Genomic DNA, 17,994 nt, shown 5'->3' with positions numbered 1-17,994 from the left:
TTGGCGGCGGCCCCCCCCTCGTGAGGTGAAAGGTCAGCCAAAGGGGGCCTTCCCCCTCTCCTCGCCCTTCCCCCACCTCCTGACATGCCAACCCAGCAGTCGGCGGCGGAGCAGCTGCGCAAAAGGTAGGTTGCGAGGTAGGAGATTTGGGGCGCTGCTGGGCGGGATGCAATGGCGCCCCTCAGTAGGGCGGGGAGGTGGAGGCCAGGCAGGCCAGAGCCAGTTCTTAACGTAAGCAGGAGCCCCTGAACGCCTGCCCACCTCTGGGTCAGTGTCGCCTGGAAAGGGGGGGGGGGGGTCGGTGGTCGGTCATTCAGTGGGGCTGTTCTTGGTGGGTGGGTGGGTGGGTGGGAGGCAGGTCTGTGTGGGGCGAGCTCGATATCCCCCTCCCCAGGCGAACCGTGAGGCGAGCAGGGCATTCACGCCACTCTGCGCCAGTCATTATGGTGACCACTGCATTCTCTCAGGCGTTGCTAACAGTCTGGGTTTGTTAATTGCAGGTTCTAGGTTTTTCCAACTCCCCTTTTCTTTTGTGCTCATTTTGAAGCCCCGGAAATGGAGTTTGAGCTCATGGAGAATGACATCCTAGAGTCTCTGGAAGACCTCGGGTATGTATGAGAGCAAATATGTGTAAATAACTTTTACTTTGGAATTTTTAAAAAAGTTTTTTTTTGTTCTGTGTCCTCACCCCCGTGCTCCGTGTTTTGTGGGGCAATCACTTACTTTAGTTTTGTAATTATCACTAAATTCTTGAAGTGTGTGGAGTTGCGTGGAGATGGGGAGGGGAGGTATAGTGCTCAGTGTTAGAAAAAGACAATATCTATAGCGGTTTCTTAACGAGATAACATCCTGTGCATTGAAAGATCCATTCTCTTTGGCCTAGTAAACAGTCTTGAACCATATGATTCATTTCTGAAATAAAGCAGGTGGTTTCCAATCCAGTTCATCTCCACACCTGCTTTAAAAACCTCCACAAAGAAATTTCTACAACTTCTACAATGTTTTCCCCACCACCACCACCTCAGTGCTCCTTCTCCATAATAATTACTGTTATTCCCTATAAATATATTCTCTAATATGAATCAGTTGCCATTCATATTTCCCTTTTAGCACAAAGTATTTCTCATGCTGCAGCCCTACACATATGTAAAAGTAAGCCTAAATGAACACAGTGAAAACAAAATCGAAAATTCTTTCTAGTAGCACCTTAGAGACCAACTGAGTTTGTTCCTGGTATGAGCTTTCGTGTGCATGCACACTTCTTCAGATACTTCTTCAGATACCTGTAACTGAACACAGTGAGACATAGTACCAAGGAAACATGCCTGGACTAATGTTAATCATGCTTTAGCCTTTTATATGAGGCAAGTCTGATGCTCCATTTATGTGGTGTGGTGACTAGTAATGCTATTTCTCTCCTGTACCCACACCATTAAAAGCATACTGTACAAAAGGTTCTCAATGCTTTTGGGACATTTCTCTAGCTTTTTTTTTTTTCGTAAGATGGCACGATTCCTGTAGTTTTTGTTTTGATTTGTTTGGCTTTTCAGGAAAAAAAAGATGATAAGCTAGCAAGTATTTAGAAATACCTGCTGCAGAAAATTTTAAAATGCCTGCAACAGAGGATTTTGCTTACTGTTGCAAATCTTCTGAGTTTTCTGTAAATAGTAGTAATAGATAATACACTATGAATTGTAAGGAATTTTGTCATGTGTGTTCTTAAAAACAAATTTGTTTGCATTATTCAGTAAAGACCTGGATTGGGATCCAAAGAAGTGCTGAAAGTGCACGCATGGGGTAGTACTGTGAGTACAGTGGTTCCCAGTTTGAAAGAGAAAAGCTGCTTTTAAAGCAGAACAGGGGCTTATCTCTTTGGCATTGTTATGGCTGGCTGGGCAGTTGTCCCAAAACATCTGCATCAGTTCTTTGAATTCTCTCCTTGGTTCTGTTGTTCAGGGACGAAGTAGCATGCCAGTGCAGCCAGAAATGAATGTATATTTCCCCCTTATCTTCACTACTATAGTTTTATTGTTGTCTAGATGTATCTTACATCTCCAGTCTAAATGCAATTCAGAAGCTGACAAAAAGAGGACAGTTCCTTGCTCCAAGGAGCTTATAATCTAAATTTTTCAAGGGCAAGGAGCAGTAGAGGAAGGACCAAAGGGAGAAAGAGGCAAGGGCATCAAACATTAGTGAGAAGAAGGAATGAGAGAGATAATTATAACAAGAAGATTGTGAGCAAAAAAATAAAGATGCTGGTGAGGGTACAGACTTCAATTCAAAGCATGCTAATTTGAAGGAAGTACCTTTGAAATCACTGGTGTTCCAGATAAATGTATTGAAGTGTTAGTGGTGTTATCACCAAATATGCATGGATTGCATACCTCAGAAATTGTACAGTGGCTTTTAATAACACGTTCTTATTTTTGTTTGTTTGCCAGTTACAAAGGCCCATTGTTAGAAGACGGTGCTCTGACCCAGGCAGCTTCTGGTGGGGCCAGTTCCCCTGAATATACTAAACTCTGTGCTTGGCTAGTGTCAGAGTTAAGGTTATTTTGCAAACTAGAAGAGAATGTGCAAGCAACTAACAGTGAGTAATCATGAGTCTGACACCATTGGTTTATTTGTGTCTTTCATATTAACTCTGAAAACTTGTGCTGGTATAGATGCTTCCAACACTGATGTGATAGGTTTTTCATATGCAAGTTGAACTTCTCAGGAAGCTGAATACTGTTCCCTGCCACATTCTGTTTTTGCCTACGTACCCATGGAATCAATTTTCTAGTTGCATTCCACTATATTTCATACAAGTGAGCTTTTTTTTTTTTAAGTGTTCATTTGAACACACTATTTTGCCATTCTGTATCACCTGAGTTCTTAATTTTGTTTGAAATGTTAATCATATTTTTGGTTGTTTGTTTTTTTAAAAAAAGGAAAATAGGCTATTTTAATCTTCAACCTTGAATCTTGATAACATGTATGGAAGTAGTCTCTTCATAATGTAACCTTAACTCGTGGCAAAGAGTTAATAGTTGAACCTCTTAAATGAAAATAATCTGTGTATTAAGGTCCTACCGAAGCAGATGAGTTCCAGCTTGAAATGAGTGGGTTACTGGGTGAAATGAACTGCCCATATACAACACTAATATCAGGAGACGTCACCAAGCGCCTTCTCAATCAGAAGAACTGCCTGCTGCTGCTCAGTAAGTTGAAAATAACAAAATATTTTTGTTCCTTTTTGTGCCACTGTGGAGATAAGTAGGACACTTGTCCTTTCCCTGATGCTTCTTGAGAACTTATGATACTATGATACAGTCATACCTTGGGTTGTGAATGCTGCGGGTTATGTCTTTTCGGGTTGCGCACCGCACCAAACCCATAAGTACCGGAACGGGTTATTTCCAGGTTTTGGCACACCGAATTGCAACCCACGCGTGCGCAGACGCGGCACTACGGGTTGCGAACACGCCTCCCGCACGGATCACGTTCGCAACCCGAGCGTCCACTGTACTTAGAAAGAGAATATAGTCGGATCTGTTGAAGCTTTGGATTCATATCGTCTGTATCATATTGGAAGCTGTCCAAGTAAAAAAACAAACAACCAAGCATTTTTTCACTTTGCTTGTTATGAACAAACTTTGTCAGCATTTGAAAGTGAAAAGACATCTCATTCAGAAGTGATGTAGTAAACATGAAGGAATAGCAGCTCTCCCCAGCTACTTAAGAACCATCTTGCTCTTGGGATAGATCTAGCTTCCCCCCACCCCTACTTGTGATTTTTCTGTGCTGTCTTAGTAAAGAGTTTTAATTGATATTTATATTAATAGAATCATAGAATTGGAAGGGACCATGAGAGTCATCTAGTCCAACCCCTTGCAATGCAGGAATCTTTTGCCCAGCGTTGGGCTCAAACCCATAACCTTGAGATTAAAAGTCTCATGCTCTACCATGTTCTTATGTGAACCACTTTGTGAGGTTTGCGCAAAAAGCAGTGTCTATATATCTAAACTAATAATCCACATTCTGCAAAGGCATGCCATGCTTGCTTGAGCACTGTTACCCTTAGCAGACCTGCCACTTGGTATTCTGTTTTTTAGATCCTTGTCTTATCTGAACCTCACCTCTCATTCAGTTAATATAAATATGTTATGGAATCCAGAATACTTTCCTTTATGTTCACAGCTAACTAAGGCAGATATTTGTTAAAAGGTGCTAAATTGTAGCTTTTCTTCCTTCAGCATACCTCATCTCAGAACTGGAAGCTGCCAGAATGCTCTGTGTGAATGCTCCTCCCAAAAAAGCCCAGGAGGGGGGTGGTAGTGAAGTCTTTCAGGAGCTGAAAGGCATATGTATTGCTTTAGGCATGTCCAAGCCTCCTGCCAACATAACTATGTTCCAGTTCTTCAGTGGAATAGAAAAAAAGGTAAGAACTGAGGATTTTAAGGTACATAGGCTTGGATCCATTGCTGTCATCCTACTGCAGTGGAATGGCATTCTGAAGAGAGCCTGGCACTCAGAAGTGACTTTTCTGGGAGCATGATGGACTATGACAAGAATAGATAGGTGGGGAAGCTCGAATGAACAGATTTATATGCTGCTCTTCAGTAAACATATTTCAGGGCTGCTTACAAATAAAACAATAAGATACAAAGGAAAATACATAGTTTAAAGCAATGCATTCGAAATACTGCAGATAAAGTAGCATAAAACGTACAGTGGTAAAATTAGAGAGTGAAAAGGCCAGGAAAGGAAAGGTGCTGAAAAGACATTGGAATAGACACCAGGCAAGCCACCTTGGAGAGAGCATTCCACTAATGTAGCACCACTGCTGAGAGGGCCCTTTTCTTCCATCTCCCCCACCTTGCTGCATTTAGTGGGAGCCCTTGGAGAAGGGCTTCCAAAGATGATCTTGGTATACAGGGTAGGCTCATTCTTAAGGACAACCTCCAGCATTTATAACTAACCCTTGAGAGTGGAAAGTTTTTTTTGTGTGTGTTATAGCACTACCCACTGGATGGAAGCCTATCCTTCAGTATCATTATTTCTAATAGCAATGCAAGTTTTCCTGTGCTTGTGGCCAAAAATGTACCATCCATGCACACAAGATGGTACCAGCAGATTTAGGTTACAGGTGGGTAGCCGTGTTGGTCTGCCATAGTCAAAACAAAATCGAAAATTCTTTCTAGTAGCACCTTAGAGACCAACTGAGTTTGTTCCTGGTATGAGCTTTCGTGTGCATGCACACTTCTTCAGATACCAGCAGATTTAGGGTTAGGCTAAGGTTTGCAGATACTCACTTTCTTTAGAGGGGAAATCCAGTTTTTTTGTGTGGGGGGCAGGGGAACAAATCCTCTTAAGTGGCATGGAATATTGAGAGACTAAGAGAGGGCGGGGAAAACTGTCAGTGGAGTAGGATGGCTAAAGCACTATCTCATTGTGTGAATAGGTCACTTCCTAGTTCACACTGAGAAGCTATTTTAAATTGTCTCCAAGGATGTGGAACAGAGGCCTGCCCATAGATTTTAATGGAGTGATCAGAAATTTTAATGTAGCTAGGGTTGGGCACAAGAATGTCCCCACTGCAAAACAAACAACCAGCCAGTGAGAATTAAGCATGCTCAGTGGGCGAAGAATGTTCACTGGCGGGAATGGAATGCAGCACCTGGAACCCTGAGCAGAAGCACTCCCTGCAACTTATTTCCCCCAAGACATACGGTTAAGAGGCTTTCATTCTTGAACTGAGAATTTTTTAAAAGTTGTCTGTCCTTCCCACATTAATAAGAGGTTGTTTACTTTACTGGTGTCATAATGATGTTATTAAAGAATTGCAGAAGATTCTTATTTTAAACCAACACAATTATCTGAAAATTTTAGGAATGTATTCTTTTGTGTAGCTTCTATGATGTATGAAGCATTTAAATTCCCCTTCCAAATCCATATGTTTGGTGGGGAAGAGAGCAAGCATTCACTATACAATACTGTGCTATTCTATACTAACACAGTATATTTTTATTACAGTTAAAAGAAACATTAGCAAAGGTTCCTGCAAATCATGTAGGAAAACCTTTACTGTCAAAACCAATGGGTCCAGTTCATTGGGTAAGTCGTATGTCTGTAAAACTCTTTTTATTCCATCCTTGACTCTTTTTGTTAGTATTTATATATTTTCTTTCGTGTACATTAAACAAAATTGTGTGATGATTTTTCTCAAGGCCTAGCCAGTTCTGATCAAGTTCTCAGTTTTACTTAGAGCGAAGCAAAATGCATTTGAGAAAATAGATTCTTGATTGTCCCAATTTCAACACATCCAAATTCACAATTGATTGTTATATCTTGACACCCCTCAGGAATGCGGGGTGGGGAGCCCCATATTTAAGGATGATATTAAACATAATTAAAGAAGCAATGCAACTTGGGACAGGGACAGTTCAGCAGTGCGTGATATCTATACATCTATGAAAAGAAGGTTACAGAGGATCTGGGTCTTTAGACATCCTGATATGGGGAAGCTTTTACTCTCCAAGTCTTCAATGATGCTGAGCCATTGTTTGGCAGGAACTATAGCCCATCCTAAAATTATTCTTGGCATCCCCAGTAGAGTTTTTAAGCAGGAGCTGCAGAGGTTCTTTTTCTTATTCTGCAACTAATTACTTGGAACATTTCATCTGATGCTTCTCTTCCTGGCATTTGTTCTTAATATGTATAATTGTGTTTATTTTATAGATAAGAAAATGTAAACCTTGGCCTTCCATTACAGCCACAGCACTAATAGGAACACTGATATTATAGTTCTTCTAGGAATCAGTGTTTGTTAGTTTTCATTTTTCTCATAAATTTACTTATATGAGCAGTTGAATTATCAATTTGGATTTAAAACTTTTGAGTCTTTATGGAACTGTTTTGCTCTTGATTGTTGTCAAGATGAAGGCTACTTTAATTCTAGAATTTTCAAAATTTTAACGTCTTTGAGGTAGTGCTGGAGGATCCACTGAGAAACTCCATGGGACTTTTTCTCTTCTGTTATTTGCATTTCAAGTAAATGTGAATTGAATGATGGTTTAACCACCAAGGTCTGGTCTGCATGTAACACTTGTGGCTTCATAAACCATAGTTGATCAAGCCAGGAAAAATTGTTGACTCTTGTACTCTCCCTTAGCTTCCCCGTCTTGCTCAGTGACTTTGACCGTTTGGTCCTGACCTCTTTAAAGTATGGTTTTCTGTTACATCCAAAATTGGGAGCAGTCATTTGATGTTGGTTTACTTGCAAGGAATCAGACCGTGCTTTAAAATTGTAGCTAGTAAACTAACATTAAACCACAAGTCCCCGTTACAGTGGAACAGGGAACTATGGTGTTAAGAGATTGGGATCAAAACCCCCAGATTAGCACATGATTGGGGAGCACATGGCCTGAGATGCTGTTTCTTGGCTTAGTACGCTAGTACATTGCACACTAGGAATGCCTTGACTGAGAGCCAGTGTAATATGTGATATGTATTTTTATTTCAGGAAAAAATTGAAGCTATTAATCAAGCCATAGCCAACGAATATGAAGTCCGGAGGAAATTGTTAGTGAAGCGTCTGGATGTGACTGTCCAGTCGTTCGGCTGGTCAGATCGAGCAAAGGTACAGTTTGCATTCTGCAACTTGCTTTGGCCTTGCAAAGAGCTTTTTTTTCTTGTCTGCCAAAAAAACTGTCTGATGGCGCTAATGGGGGTGGAAGTACCCTATAATTTAATTGACTTTTGTCTCTGAATGTACTACGCACTTTTGTTTAAAGCTTATATTTCATTTGGTAACTCTTTTGTTACTTGCTAGGGGCAAGTGAAAACCTCAGTGTAGCTCACTGCGTATCTGCATTTCACATATGATGCCAGTAGAAGAATGTCATCGTGAAGGGATTATTACCACTTTGCACTTTTCCGCTTCTAATTGAACAGTTACCCCATTGCTAATCATTGCTTCACAAAATATACCCAAATGTACTAGATGTACGGTGCCTCATAAGTATTTATTTCGAACCATTTTTTCTCAGGAGAGCTGTAAATGGGGGAAACTACAGTTTTAAAATGCATTCTGAACAATTTTCAGAAATGCAGAATGAGATACAGACTTGGAAAATGGTTGGCGAAATAGGTAGCAGAAAAACAAAATAACATTGGGGAAGGCTCCGAAGCTGGATTTACACCTTATTTATATAAGGTGGTATATTGTCCCATTAGGCACTTTCCCATGAGCTCACACGGCATTTTGCATGAATTGTTAGTTGCCTGCCATGTGGGCCTTAATCTGAGCTTGGAGCTGTTGTTGTTTAAAATAGTAAATAATTAATTTTTAGCTGAATGTTTGTTTACATCTGTTGACTCTTTTTTTTGGATTACAGAGCCAAACAGAGAAATTGGCTAAAGTCTACCAGCCGAAGCGTGCCACCCTTACTACCAAATGCGCTATATCTGTCGCTCACCTCTTGGCAGCTCGGCAAGACTTGTCAAAGATTATGAGGACGAGCAGCGGGTCCATCAGAGAAAAGACTGCATGTGCTATTAATAAGGTACCTTTGTTACATTGATATAATTTAGTTCCTACTGTGCTGTGGATATAAACTAACTTGATGGGGAAATTTTTGCATGCTTTCAGCACATACAATGCATGGGGAGAGTTTTGCCTCTCCCTCCCCATGGTTCCTTTTACCAGGTTTACAAAATGGCATGGGGGGGGGGACCTGGTTTCCCTCCCTGACCATTGGTTAAGGTGGCTGGGGATGGTGGGAGTTGTAGTCCAACAACACCAGGGACCTAAGGTTGAAGAGCTCTGGCAGAGAGGATCAGCCATTCTGAGTTAAAAACAGCCCTATATTTGAGAATGAGTTCCTTGTTTACTTAAGAGTATTTTTAGATATTATTTTGCTAAAGGTTATTGGCAAAAGTCTAGGTACATGCTAGTAATAAATTGGTGTTGCACAAAGTACAGTAAGAGAGTCATACTGGTTTGCAGTACTACAAGGAAGTCATGTAGCAAGAGGATGCACTATTGTAGTGAAAATCCTCTATTGTAGCTGTGCTTATTTGTGGAAGCATATTTTGACTTTCAACAAAGTTAGCAAAACCTAGTGGAAGCCATGTGGGACTGGATGGCTGTGGATGCAAATTCTATGTCAGCCATGAATTTTCTCAATTATGTTTGAGAGTCATACTCTTGCCCTATTCCATAATTAGGGCTTGAGGGGGTCCCCTGGGCTACACTGGCTGCTCTCCCCACTTTCTCTCCCCCACACACCCCGGCGCCTCTGGGGAAATAGCAATTATCTGGTGTCCATTGCCAGCGCTTGCCAGAGCAGTGCACCCAGCAGAACACTTTTTAAAGTTGTGGTTTTTTTTTAGGTGACCAGTGTATGCTAGCTCTGAAGTACCCATGCAAAGTGTTGATGCTGTGCCTGTTTTCTAATGCACTGCCACTCCCCTCTATCTCGTGCTGCCACTTGTAGTCATTTAGGTTTCCCAAACAAAGGCCCCACTATATAAGGACCACCACTACCTCTTCAAGACTAATTATTTCCAGAAATGAAAAAATACAGTCAAAGCTTCCTTAGATTTAAAGCAAAAGAGCAATATATTGCTGATTCCCAAAATGTAAAATATATCTGGAAGATACCTTATGTCAATAAGAGAAAATATCTAACAGAAAATTTAAAAATGAAAAGTAATGGGCAAGGAAGACCATTCTTTCTGCATTCCAGATGTGGACCACCTCCATCCCTAAGCACTGCTATAATAAAGGAATACATCTTGATCTGCTGAAAGATCCATCCCACCCCCCTTCTTCAGTACATCACTCCATTTCAACTCATTTTTTTTTAAGTACAGTGTTTTCAGATTATTAAATTGGCAGTGTTAGAAATTAGTCAGGTACCAGGCATGCTTTGTGACTGGCATGGGTCCAGTTGCAGTCACATGGAGATCTCTGGATGCCAGGTTGGCGACTGGGAAAAGCAAAATGTCACTTAGACTCAGGTCCTTAGAGAACGATCTGAAATATTTACCTTGAAGTTTGAATTTGTTTTATTCTGGATTGTTTTATTTGATGTGTTGCAAACCACTTTTAGATATGTTCTTTAAAATATAAAGCGGTAAAGAAATGTAATGAATAATAACATCAATTGCAAAAAAGCACCTAGACATTCCATTGTGGCACCCATAACCTAGGTTTAAGGTGCCATTTGTCGATTAGCTTAGATATCAGAGTTTTTAACACTGTAAGTAGCACAGTTCTTCCCTTGTGTTAATTCTTCCAACACACTGGCTTCTTTTGCTTTTAGGTATTAATGGGCCGAGTTCCTGACAGAGGTGGCAGACCCAACGAAATTGAACCTCCTCCTCCCGAAATGCCACCGTGGCAAAAAAGGCAAGATGGTCCTCAGCAGCAAAGTGGTGGAGGCAGGGGTGGCAGAGGTGGCTATGAGTCATCCTACGGAGGTCGTGGAGGTTATGAGCAAGGGGGCCATGACCGAGGAGGCCGTGGAGGATATGACCAAGGAGGCTACGACCGTGGCAGCCGTGGAGGGTACGACTCATCCTATGGAAGCCGTGGAGGCCATGAACATGGGGGTCACGAGCGAGGAGGGCGAGGACGTGGTGGCTATGACTATGGAGCCAGAGGGGGAGGCAGAGGAGGCTGGACTGATGGTGGAGGAAGTGGCTATCAAGATGTCAACTATAGGGATAGTAACTACAGAGACGCAAGCTTTCAAACTGGGGGTTATCACGGTGGTGGTGGCTATCAAGGAGGTGGCTATGGTGGTTATCAATCTTCATATTCAGGAAGCGGATATCAAGGTGGTGGCGGCAGCTACCAGCAAGACAACAGATATCAAGATGGGCACTCCAGTGATCGAGGTGGAGGCCGCGGAGGAGGCCGTGGCCGTGGCCGTGGCGGCCGTGGTGGGCAAGGTGGTGGCTGGGGAGGAGCAAGAGGTGCACAGAACTTTAATCAAGGGGGGCAATTTGAGCAGCACTTCCAACATGGGGGATATCAGTACAATCAGTCTGGATTTGGACAAGGAAGACACTTCACAAGCTGAGGCTGCAAAAGCTTCCATTTGGGCAGAGCTCATGTAATAGATTTTCTATGGTTTTCTTTCTGAATTAGTACCAGGCCATGTCAGGCTGCTTCCGGAAAATGATTTTTTGCTTTTGAGCACCTGCGAAAGGTGTGCATAAGTCTGATGCTGCCTAAAATGCAGCATTTCAACTCCAGGAAGCTCAGAACTTTTAAGACAGCAGCCCTGGTTCTGTTCACTAAAGGAAAATTGAGTACATGTCTGTCACACCTTTAATATGCAAACTAGTATGTCTGTCAGTTTTTACATGAGCTCATTCTTCCTTTAAGAATTTTCCGCTCTTCAAGCCACTTGGAATATTGCTCTTCACCCTGATTTTCTGTAGACAACAAGCTGACTTCAAACCTGTATTTTAAAGCTGCAGGTGTGTGTAGTTAAGTTGTGCGCAAGACCCTTTGAAGTGGGTTGGATTTATGCATTTGTAACTGCACAGAATTGCAGCCTGCTTCATGGGGTCCATGTCTATTATATGAGCTCTACTGCTGATGACTTGTTCAATAGCCTTATCTCTCATTGATCAAGACCACACTCATGTCCCCATCAGAGACCCAGCCACTGTCATGCCACGCAAAGGTCATATAACAAACCGAGCTAAGTTGTGAACAGATAGTATATGTAGCCTTGTGCTTCAGCATAATTCAGATTCATTTCACACACCAGAAAACAGTTGATCCCCTGACCAGCCTAATTTTTACTTGAAATTAGCTAGCAGTAATGGCAAGCTGAAACTTGTTTTGTGCACGAGTTAATACCACTGATCAGCAATTCTAGGATGATTTCAATTTTTGGCATCTAACGTGACAAAATGCCCTTCAGGTGGGATTGTTACAGTTTTCCTTACTAAAAGTCACATCAGTGCACCTTGCCTGGGGTTTTTTTGTGTATGAGTGTGAGTGTGTGTGTGTGTACAGAAACATTGTCAAGCTGTGAAAGAAAAATGGCTGAAGGTGTGCTATTGTATAAAAGGTGAGCAATAAAAGTATCTGTTCTCCTATTGGTTTGTTTCTCTTTAACTTTCAGTTGGTGCATGTGTTACCAATATTTTTGAACTAGCAGGCACAGCTTGACTTTAGAGGAAATGCTGTGGATGCTAGCCACAAAATGGCTGCCATGGGGCATGGACAAAGTTTGGAGAGTGTAGACCAGGGGTCAGCAACCTTTTTCAGCCGTGGGCCGGTCCACCGTCCCTCAAACCATGTGGTGGGCTGGACTATATTTTTTTTTGGGGGGGGGGGGAAATGAACAAATTCCTATGCCTCACAAATAACTCAGAGATGCATTTTAAATAAAAGGACACATTCTACTCATGTAAAAACACGCTGATTCCCAGACCATCCGCAGGCTGGATTGAGAGGGCAATTGGGCCGCATCCGGCCCATGAGCCTTAGGTTGCCTACCCCTGGAGTAGACTCTGCTGCTGCCCAAGTGTCAGGCTTACCATGGGAAGTAAACTTTTGTCCTGAGTGTTGATGTCACACCAGTTATTACATGGTGGTTGGCTAATAAGAACAGGCAGCATTCCCCAGTTCCAAAAAAACAATACACAACATGGCCACACACTCATGCACACTGCACACACACACAAACCACAAACACATGCATCTGCCACTCGTGTACACCACATTTCTCCCTCTTGGAGAGACAACACAATATTCATACTGCCTTTCCTTCCTCACCTACTTCTCTCTCGCAGAGGCCACACATCTGTGCATCTGACCCACATGCACAGACCACGTACTCTCCCAAGTGCACATTTCCCTCTTGCATGCACAAGGGGGGGAGGGTGGCAGGAATAGTTAAACACTAGACAGGCGGAACAGGCTGTCTCGCCTATATCTTTTGCCTCCTAGATTTTAAGAATGCTAGACATTTAATGGCTTCCACCGGAGGTCAAAAAGCTGCTTGCAAATAGGGATGGGGCTTCTCGCCTGTTTCTTGGTTGTAGCAAGTAGAACAGCTAGTGGTGGCAGGGAAATGGAAGGCGGTGGTTCTGCCCCTTCAGATGTATTGATCAAAAGCAATTTTTGATCCTAGATGCTATTATAGGTCAAGGAGTATAAACGTTTCCCTGCATAGAACATATTCATAGCCAAGTTGCTAATTCTCATGGATGTAGAAAACGTCTTGATCAAGTGTTGGCAAGTGTTTTTAAACTGCTTTTAAAAATGAGAGATTGGGCTATCATTCTATTGTATGCCTATCTAGAAATCAGGTTTTAGCTTTGTACGTGTTCTTTTTCCCTGACCTTGGGAATCAGTTTCATTTTCCTTATATGGTATTCTCCTTTGCCTTTTGCCACCAAAGTCTTTAACCAAGAAGGATACCCTAAATTCACCATAAACCTGATTTTTGTAAACATACTAAGATACGGAAAGCAAGTAAATTCATGCAATTTAACTCAATATGTGTATTTTATACTTTGATTAGAAGGTCAATTGCATTTAATTGCTTTGCATAGCTTATAATAAATACATTAATTCTTATTTATGTGTAAGGTATAGATTGCTTGTAAACCGTAACCCATTAGCATTAGGTGTGTATAGCTTGGAAATCAATAGACTTAACACAGAATAAGTAAGATTGTGGGCACAGAATTCTGGAGCCCACTGTACCTCTGACTTGGCAAAAATTCCAAAAATGTCACAGTATACTGGCATCACAATGGTCAATTAAGTTGTCACGGTTTTTATGACCACTAGGTGTTGCTCCTGAACCACACAAAAAAGCAACAAAGAAAGGTTGTTCTCGATTCCTACTAATAGATTGAAGTGACTTCTGTGTTCCATGTCCTAGAAAATGATGCATCCTTGTCTCCACATGGCGTTAAATTACTGCATGTCTCTGCAGATGGGTTTTGGTCTCAGAAAGCATTGGGTTTTTAATGCAATCTTTCTATGCCATACTGCAAAATATATTGAAAGTAATAAAAGGGCTTAGTGTGAGTATAAATATTGCTGATTGAGTGCAAGAAACTAGGGTGAGATTTTCAAGTAGCTTGGTATCTCTGAATTCCTTGCTATGGTTTGCTGGGAACCAGCAGTGCTTAGGATAGGCTTATGAGACTAGTTTTCAGAGATCTTTGAATAAGTTACCCATACCCACGAAAATGCAAAAGAACTTTGTTATAGAACATGAAGGCATTCAGCTTGCATGGGTGAAACATGCGGTAGTGCCATTTAATCTACCATGTTAACTGAACAAGGAGTTAACACTAGGTGAACATAATTGTGCTTGAATAAAATGCTTCTTGCTCCTTAGTAGTATGAGATTTGATCCGTAACAAAACTGTGTTAGAGAGCCTGTCTGAAGTGGCTATGGAATTGGGATGGATGTGTAGATACCAGACTCAAATGGGGCCTTTCTCAAGTTACCTCTGGCTCCTTATCAACAACTTGCTTTGCTGTCAACAGTCGCAGACTGGAACTATGTGGGCAAGGCCAATTATGCTGGTCATTCTCCTTCCTGGTGATTATATATACAGCTATTTTAAAAATATCTGTGGTTAGCCCCGTTCAAATGGTGCTGGCTATAGGATACCGTGAGCCTTTTCCAGCTAGGAAATGATTGTACAAGAGAAAGAGGCTGACCAGCAGATGGAAAAAGATTTACAGTAAGTGAGTGGCTGTCGTCTTACGGTTCCAGGATACATCTAAGTGACACATGGGAAGCTGCCTTGTACTGAGTCACAGCACTGACCCATCTAGTTCAGCATTCTCCATGCTGATTGGCAGTACCTCTCCAGGTTTTCAGGGGTTTTGGTTCTGACAGAATTCATGTAATACTGCCAGTTATTTTTGTAGTCTCAATAGTTCAGGGAAACCCTCAGCACAAGGTCCTGTATGCATCATTTATCAAACGTTGTTGGTGCATCCTTGGACAGTTCCAAAGATTGTTTAACCAGTGAAGTAAGGTAAATGTTAACTAGAGGGGATGCCTGTTCTCTAGCATAGCATAAATATAAAAACTACAAAATTCATTTTTATATGCATCTAGCTTTCTCTGGCTTTTAGTAGTGTAGTAACACAGAAGAGACCTCTAACCCAAGTATCTGGGTGCAAGATAGATGGTCGGTAAATTGCAGAATAAAACATTCTGACGCAGTGTTACGGGGACAGGGATTTTTCTCATTTTCTAGCCAGGAAAGCTTAGCTCAGGCAGGCAACAGCTTACCCATGTAATTTGGTTTCATAAATGATCTCTGCAGAAGGACACACTGCTTCGGTATATTCTTGAGTTGCATTAAACATTCTGTACTGCATTTTATGAAATCAAGTGTTTTATTTAGGTAACTTCTAGTGTGCTGAAAAGAGTAAAAACAAAACACCAGTAACCATTAAACTAAAATGTGTACTACCTGATCCTTCAGCATAAGGCATAGCACTTGAAAGATCTTCTCTCTCTCTCTCTCTCTCCAGTTCCTTCAATGACTCATCATAGCACCTGTATTCCATAAGCCTTTCCACATCTGGTATATGTTGAAGGTGACATCTTCCAGTGAACTATTGCTGGGAGACTTGGTAGCACACACAGCAGTAGCTTGTTACAAATTTAATTGGGTGTGTGTGTGTGTGTAAACCTCTTCCAAACTTGGGGGTGGGGGTGGGGCAAAACAAAACACTGGAGAAAGCTGGAAATGAAATGACTGTGCAGAGGTACTCTTTGTGATGAGAGAATCTCTAGGCTGTGCAAGTCTTCCAAGTGCCACCCATTTATGACGTAGCTGACAGTGCCAGACAAAGAATTCAGTCTCAAAACAAAAGAATAGGGGAAAGCACATTGTCCATATCAGAACGTGTGACATTAACATATACCAAAATATTAACATGTGCCAGGCAGGTTTCCACAACTGTGATTGCTGCAAATGCAGTGAAATAGTCTGGAGCCACAGTTGCCCGAGAAATAGAAACAAATAATGACATGCTGGAGCTATAACACTCCTTTGTTTTCTGTCTGTGCAAGACTGATCAAACTACTTAACCTATGTGAACAAAAATAAATACGGCAACTCTACCGTATTACGGTAAAATTTCTTTCACAGGTGATTTTGGAAAAAAAACCAAACTGCTGAATTTGACAGTGGAATGATGTTCAACCAAATCTGGCAATTTATGGAATATCACATTGTGCTTCCTTGAACTATCTTCCAGCTTTGCAGCAGCAGCAGCAGCAGCAGCAGCTCAACTAGTCTGTAACAAACAAAAATGACATAATATATATCTTAGTATTCTGGTTAGATATTCTAAGGACCAAGTTATATAACCAGCAGGGTTACATAGCTGGACCATATTGCTTAATGTAAGAAGAGATGGATCAGGCCAAAGGCCCATCTAGTCCAGCATCCTATTCTCACAGTGTCAAAACAGACACCCATGGGATGTGAAAAAGCACCTCCCACTTGAAACCCCCCATCTAGCATTCAGAAGCAGATGGCCTACAATACCAGACAGATATTCATGTCTTCAAACATGAATTTGTCTAAACCCCATTTAAAGCCATCCAAGGTGATTGCCATCACTTCATCTTGTGGTACTCAATTCCACAGCTATATGTTGTGCAAAGAGGTCCATATTTTAACCCTATGTTTCAGGGTTTGCAACATAGCTGTCATCTTTTTCCTTTTTTTAAAGGGAAATTCCCTTATTCCAAATAGGATTCCTCGCAAGAAAAGGGAAAAGTTGACAGCTATGGTTTGCAAGTGATTAATGGATTTATTTTATTTTTATATATATATATGACATTTTCCCCCAATGAGTTGTGTCCAAGGTGGCATATGCTGGATTACAAATTAATCATGCGACCTGATGTTAAAAATCAATAGCAAAAATCTACCCCCAATTCTGGGGAGCAAAATAATCTAGGCTCATACAATGCTATGAGCAGAACATGCAGTCTGAACCAGCAAAAGCTGCACCATGTGACATTAGGTTATACAAATTAACTCTCAAAATAGTATTCCAGTTGCCATGCTTTAATTTGATTTATTCTATTTAAATATTTTGGTCAGAACATGAACTATACGTGCGTTTACATATAACAGGATGCACAACTGCCACAGTGACGAAAAATTCCACAGATAAGTTAATGCTCATGGTCTTGAATGGTGAGCATTTGTCCTGCCCCATATAAGAAAATTCTTAGGCACAACTTGAATTATAGCACTTCAGAGAAAACACAGAAGCCTTCCAACTTTTAATGACATCCTATAACCCACCTCCATTTCCTGTCTTTCTAGGAGCGTTTCTGTTCCATTCTGGTCCAACACATGTGCTGCAGTTCCTACTGCGGTGTCCATATTGGCCTGAATGTTCGATTTTTCATTCTCCCACTTCGCAAAGCCTTTATTCTTTCCCGATTTCCCATGGAGTTTGGACTTCATTTTGGGGAAGGTGTGTGGTCCTGAATCTCCCCAACCAGACTCATGCCACAGCGGCTCTGTCTGGGTTGCTTGGCTGGTGGTTACCCGCTGTAGATGGACCGAAATCTTCCGAGAATTGCCAGTGACGAGTGTGATTGCTCTGCTATCTAGATCCTGATTTTGTGGAGTTACACTAGGAAAGTTAAATACTTCACCTTGCACTACAAAGGGGAAGAAAGAAGTAGAGATTAATTTTACTGATAACATTGTCTCCTTCAAACCAATCACCTTTTTCTAGCAGGGGTGGGGAACCCATGGCCTTCCAGCTGTTCTCCACCAGCCCCAGCCAAAATGGTGAATGATTCCATGTACACCACAAGGTTATCTTGAGTCAACAGTGTGATGCAGCAGCAAAAATCCCTCATAGTATTCTAGGCTGCATCAACAGAAGTATAGGGTCCTGATCAAGGTGGAAGGATATTGAACATGTGCAGAAGATGGCAACCAATATTATCAAAGGTCTGG

General features: G+C 41.6%; 2 protein-coding genes across 10 annotated transcripts in view; one reads left to right on the top strand and one right to left on the bottom strand.

Moving 5' to 3' along the window:
• On the top strand, positions 1-12,108 carry FAM98A (family with sequence similarity 98 member A). 3 transcript variants are annotated; one of them, XM_033144504.1, is made up of 9 exons: positions 1-125; positions 501-608; positions 2,442-2,590; positions 3,069-3,203; positions 4,239-4,423; positions 6,019-6,099; positions 7,508-7,624; positions 8,382-8,549; positions 10,314-12,108. In XM_033144504.1, the coding sequence occupies exons 2-9, from the start codon at positions 556-558 to the stop codon at positions 11,073-11,075; spliced, it is 1,650 nt and encodes a 549-aa protein (XP_033000395.1). In that variant the 5' UTR covers positions 1-125; positions 501-555; the 3' UTR covers positions 11,076-12,108. The 3 variants fall into 3 exon arrangements, with proteins under 3 accessions (XP_033000395.1, XP_033000397.1, XP_033000396.1); XM_033144506.1 differs by having other exon boundaries at positions 21-125; positions 548-608; XM_033144505.1 differs by lacking the exon at positions 1-125 and adding an exon at positions 247-267.
• Positions 12,109-15,372: 3,264 nt separating this feature from the next.
• The window catches only part of RASGRP3 (RAS guanyl releasing protein 3), a 46,056-nt gene continuing 43,434 nt past the window's right edge, over positions 15,373-17,994 (bottom strand). For all 7 annotated transcript variants that reach the window (XM_033144499.1, XM_033144501.1, XM_033144497.1 and 4 more), the window contains 2 exons: positions 17,326-17,690; positions 15,373-16,300 (listed from right to left, as the gene is read on the bottom strand). In XM_033144499.1, the coding sequence (XP_033000390.1) occupies positions 16,292-16,300; positions 17,326-17,690 (374 nt within the window). In that variant the 3' untranslated portion in view covers positions 15,373-16,291. The remainder of the gene's footprint in view (positions 16,301-17,325; positions 17,691-17,994) is intronic.

The sequence above is a fragment of the Lacerta agilis genome, chromosome 3, assembly GCF_009819535.1.
Source record: "Lacerta agilis isolate rLacAgi1 chromosome 3, rLacAgi1.pri, whole genome shotgun sequence".
In the NCBI taxonomy this organism is placed as follows: Eukaryota; Metazoa; Chordata; class Lepidosauria; order Squamata; family Lacertidae; genus Lacerta; species Lacerta agilis.
Note: the sequence above shows the minus strand (reverse complement) of the source record. Positions and strands in the feature narration are given on the sequence as shown.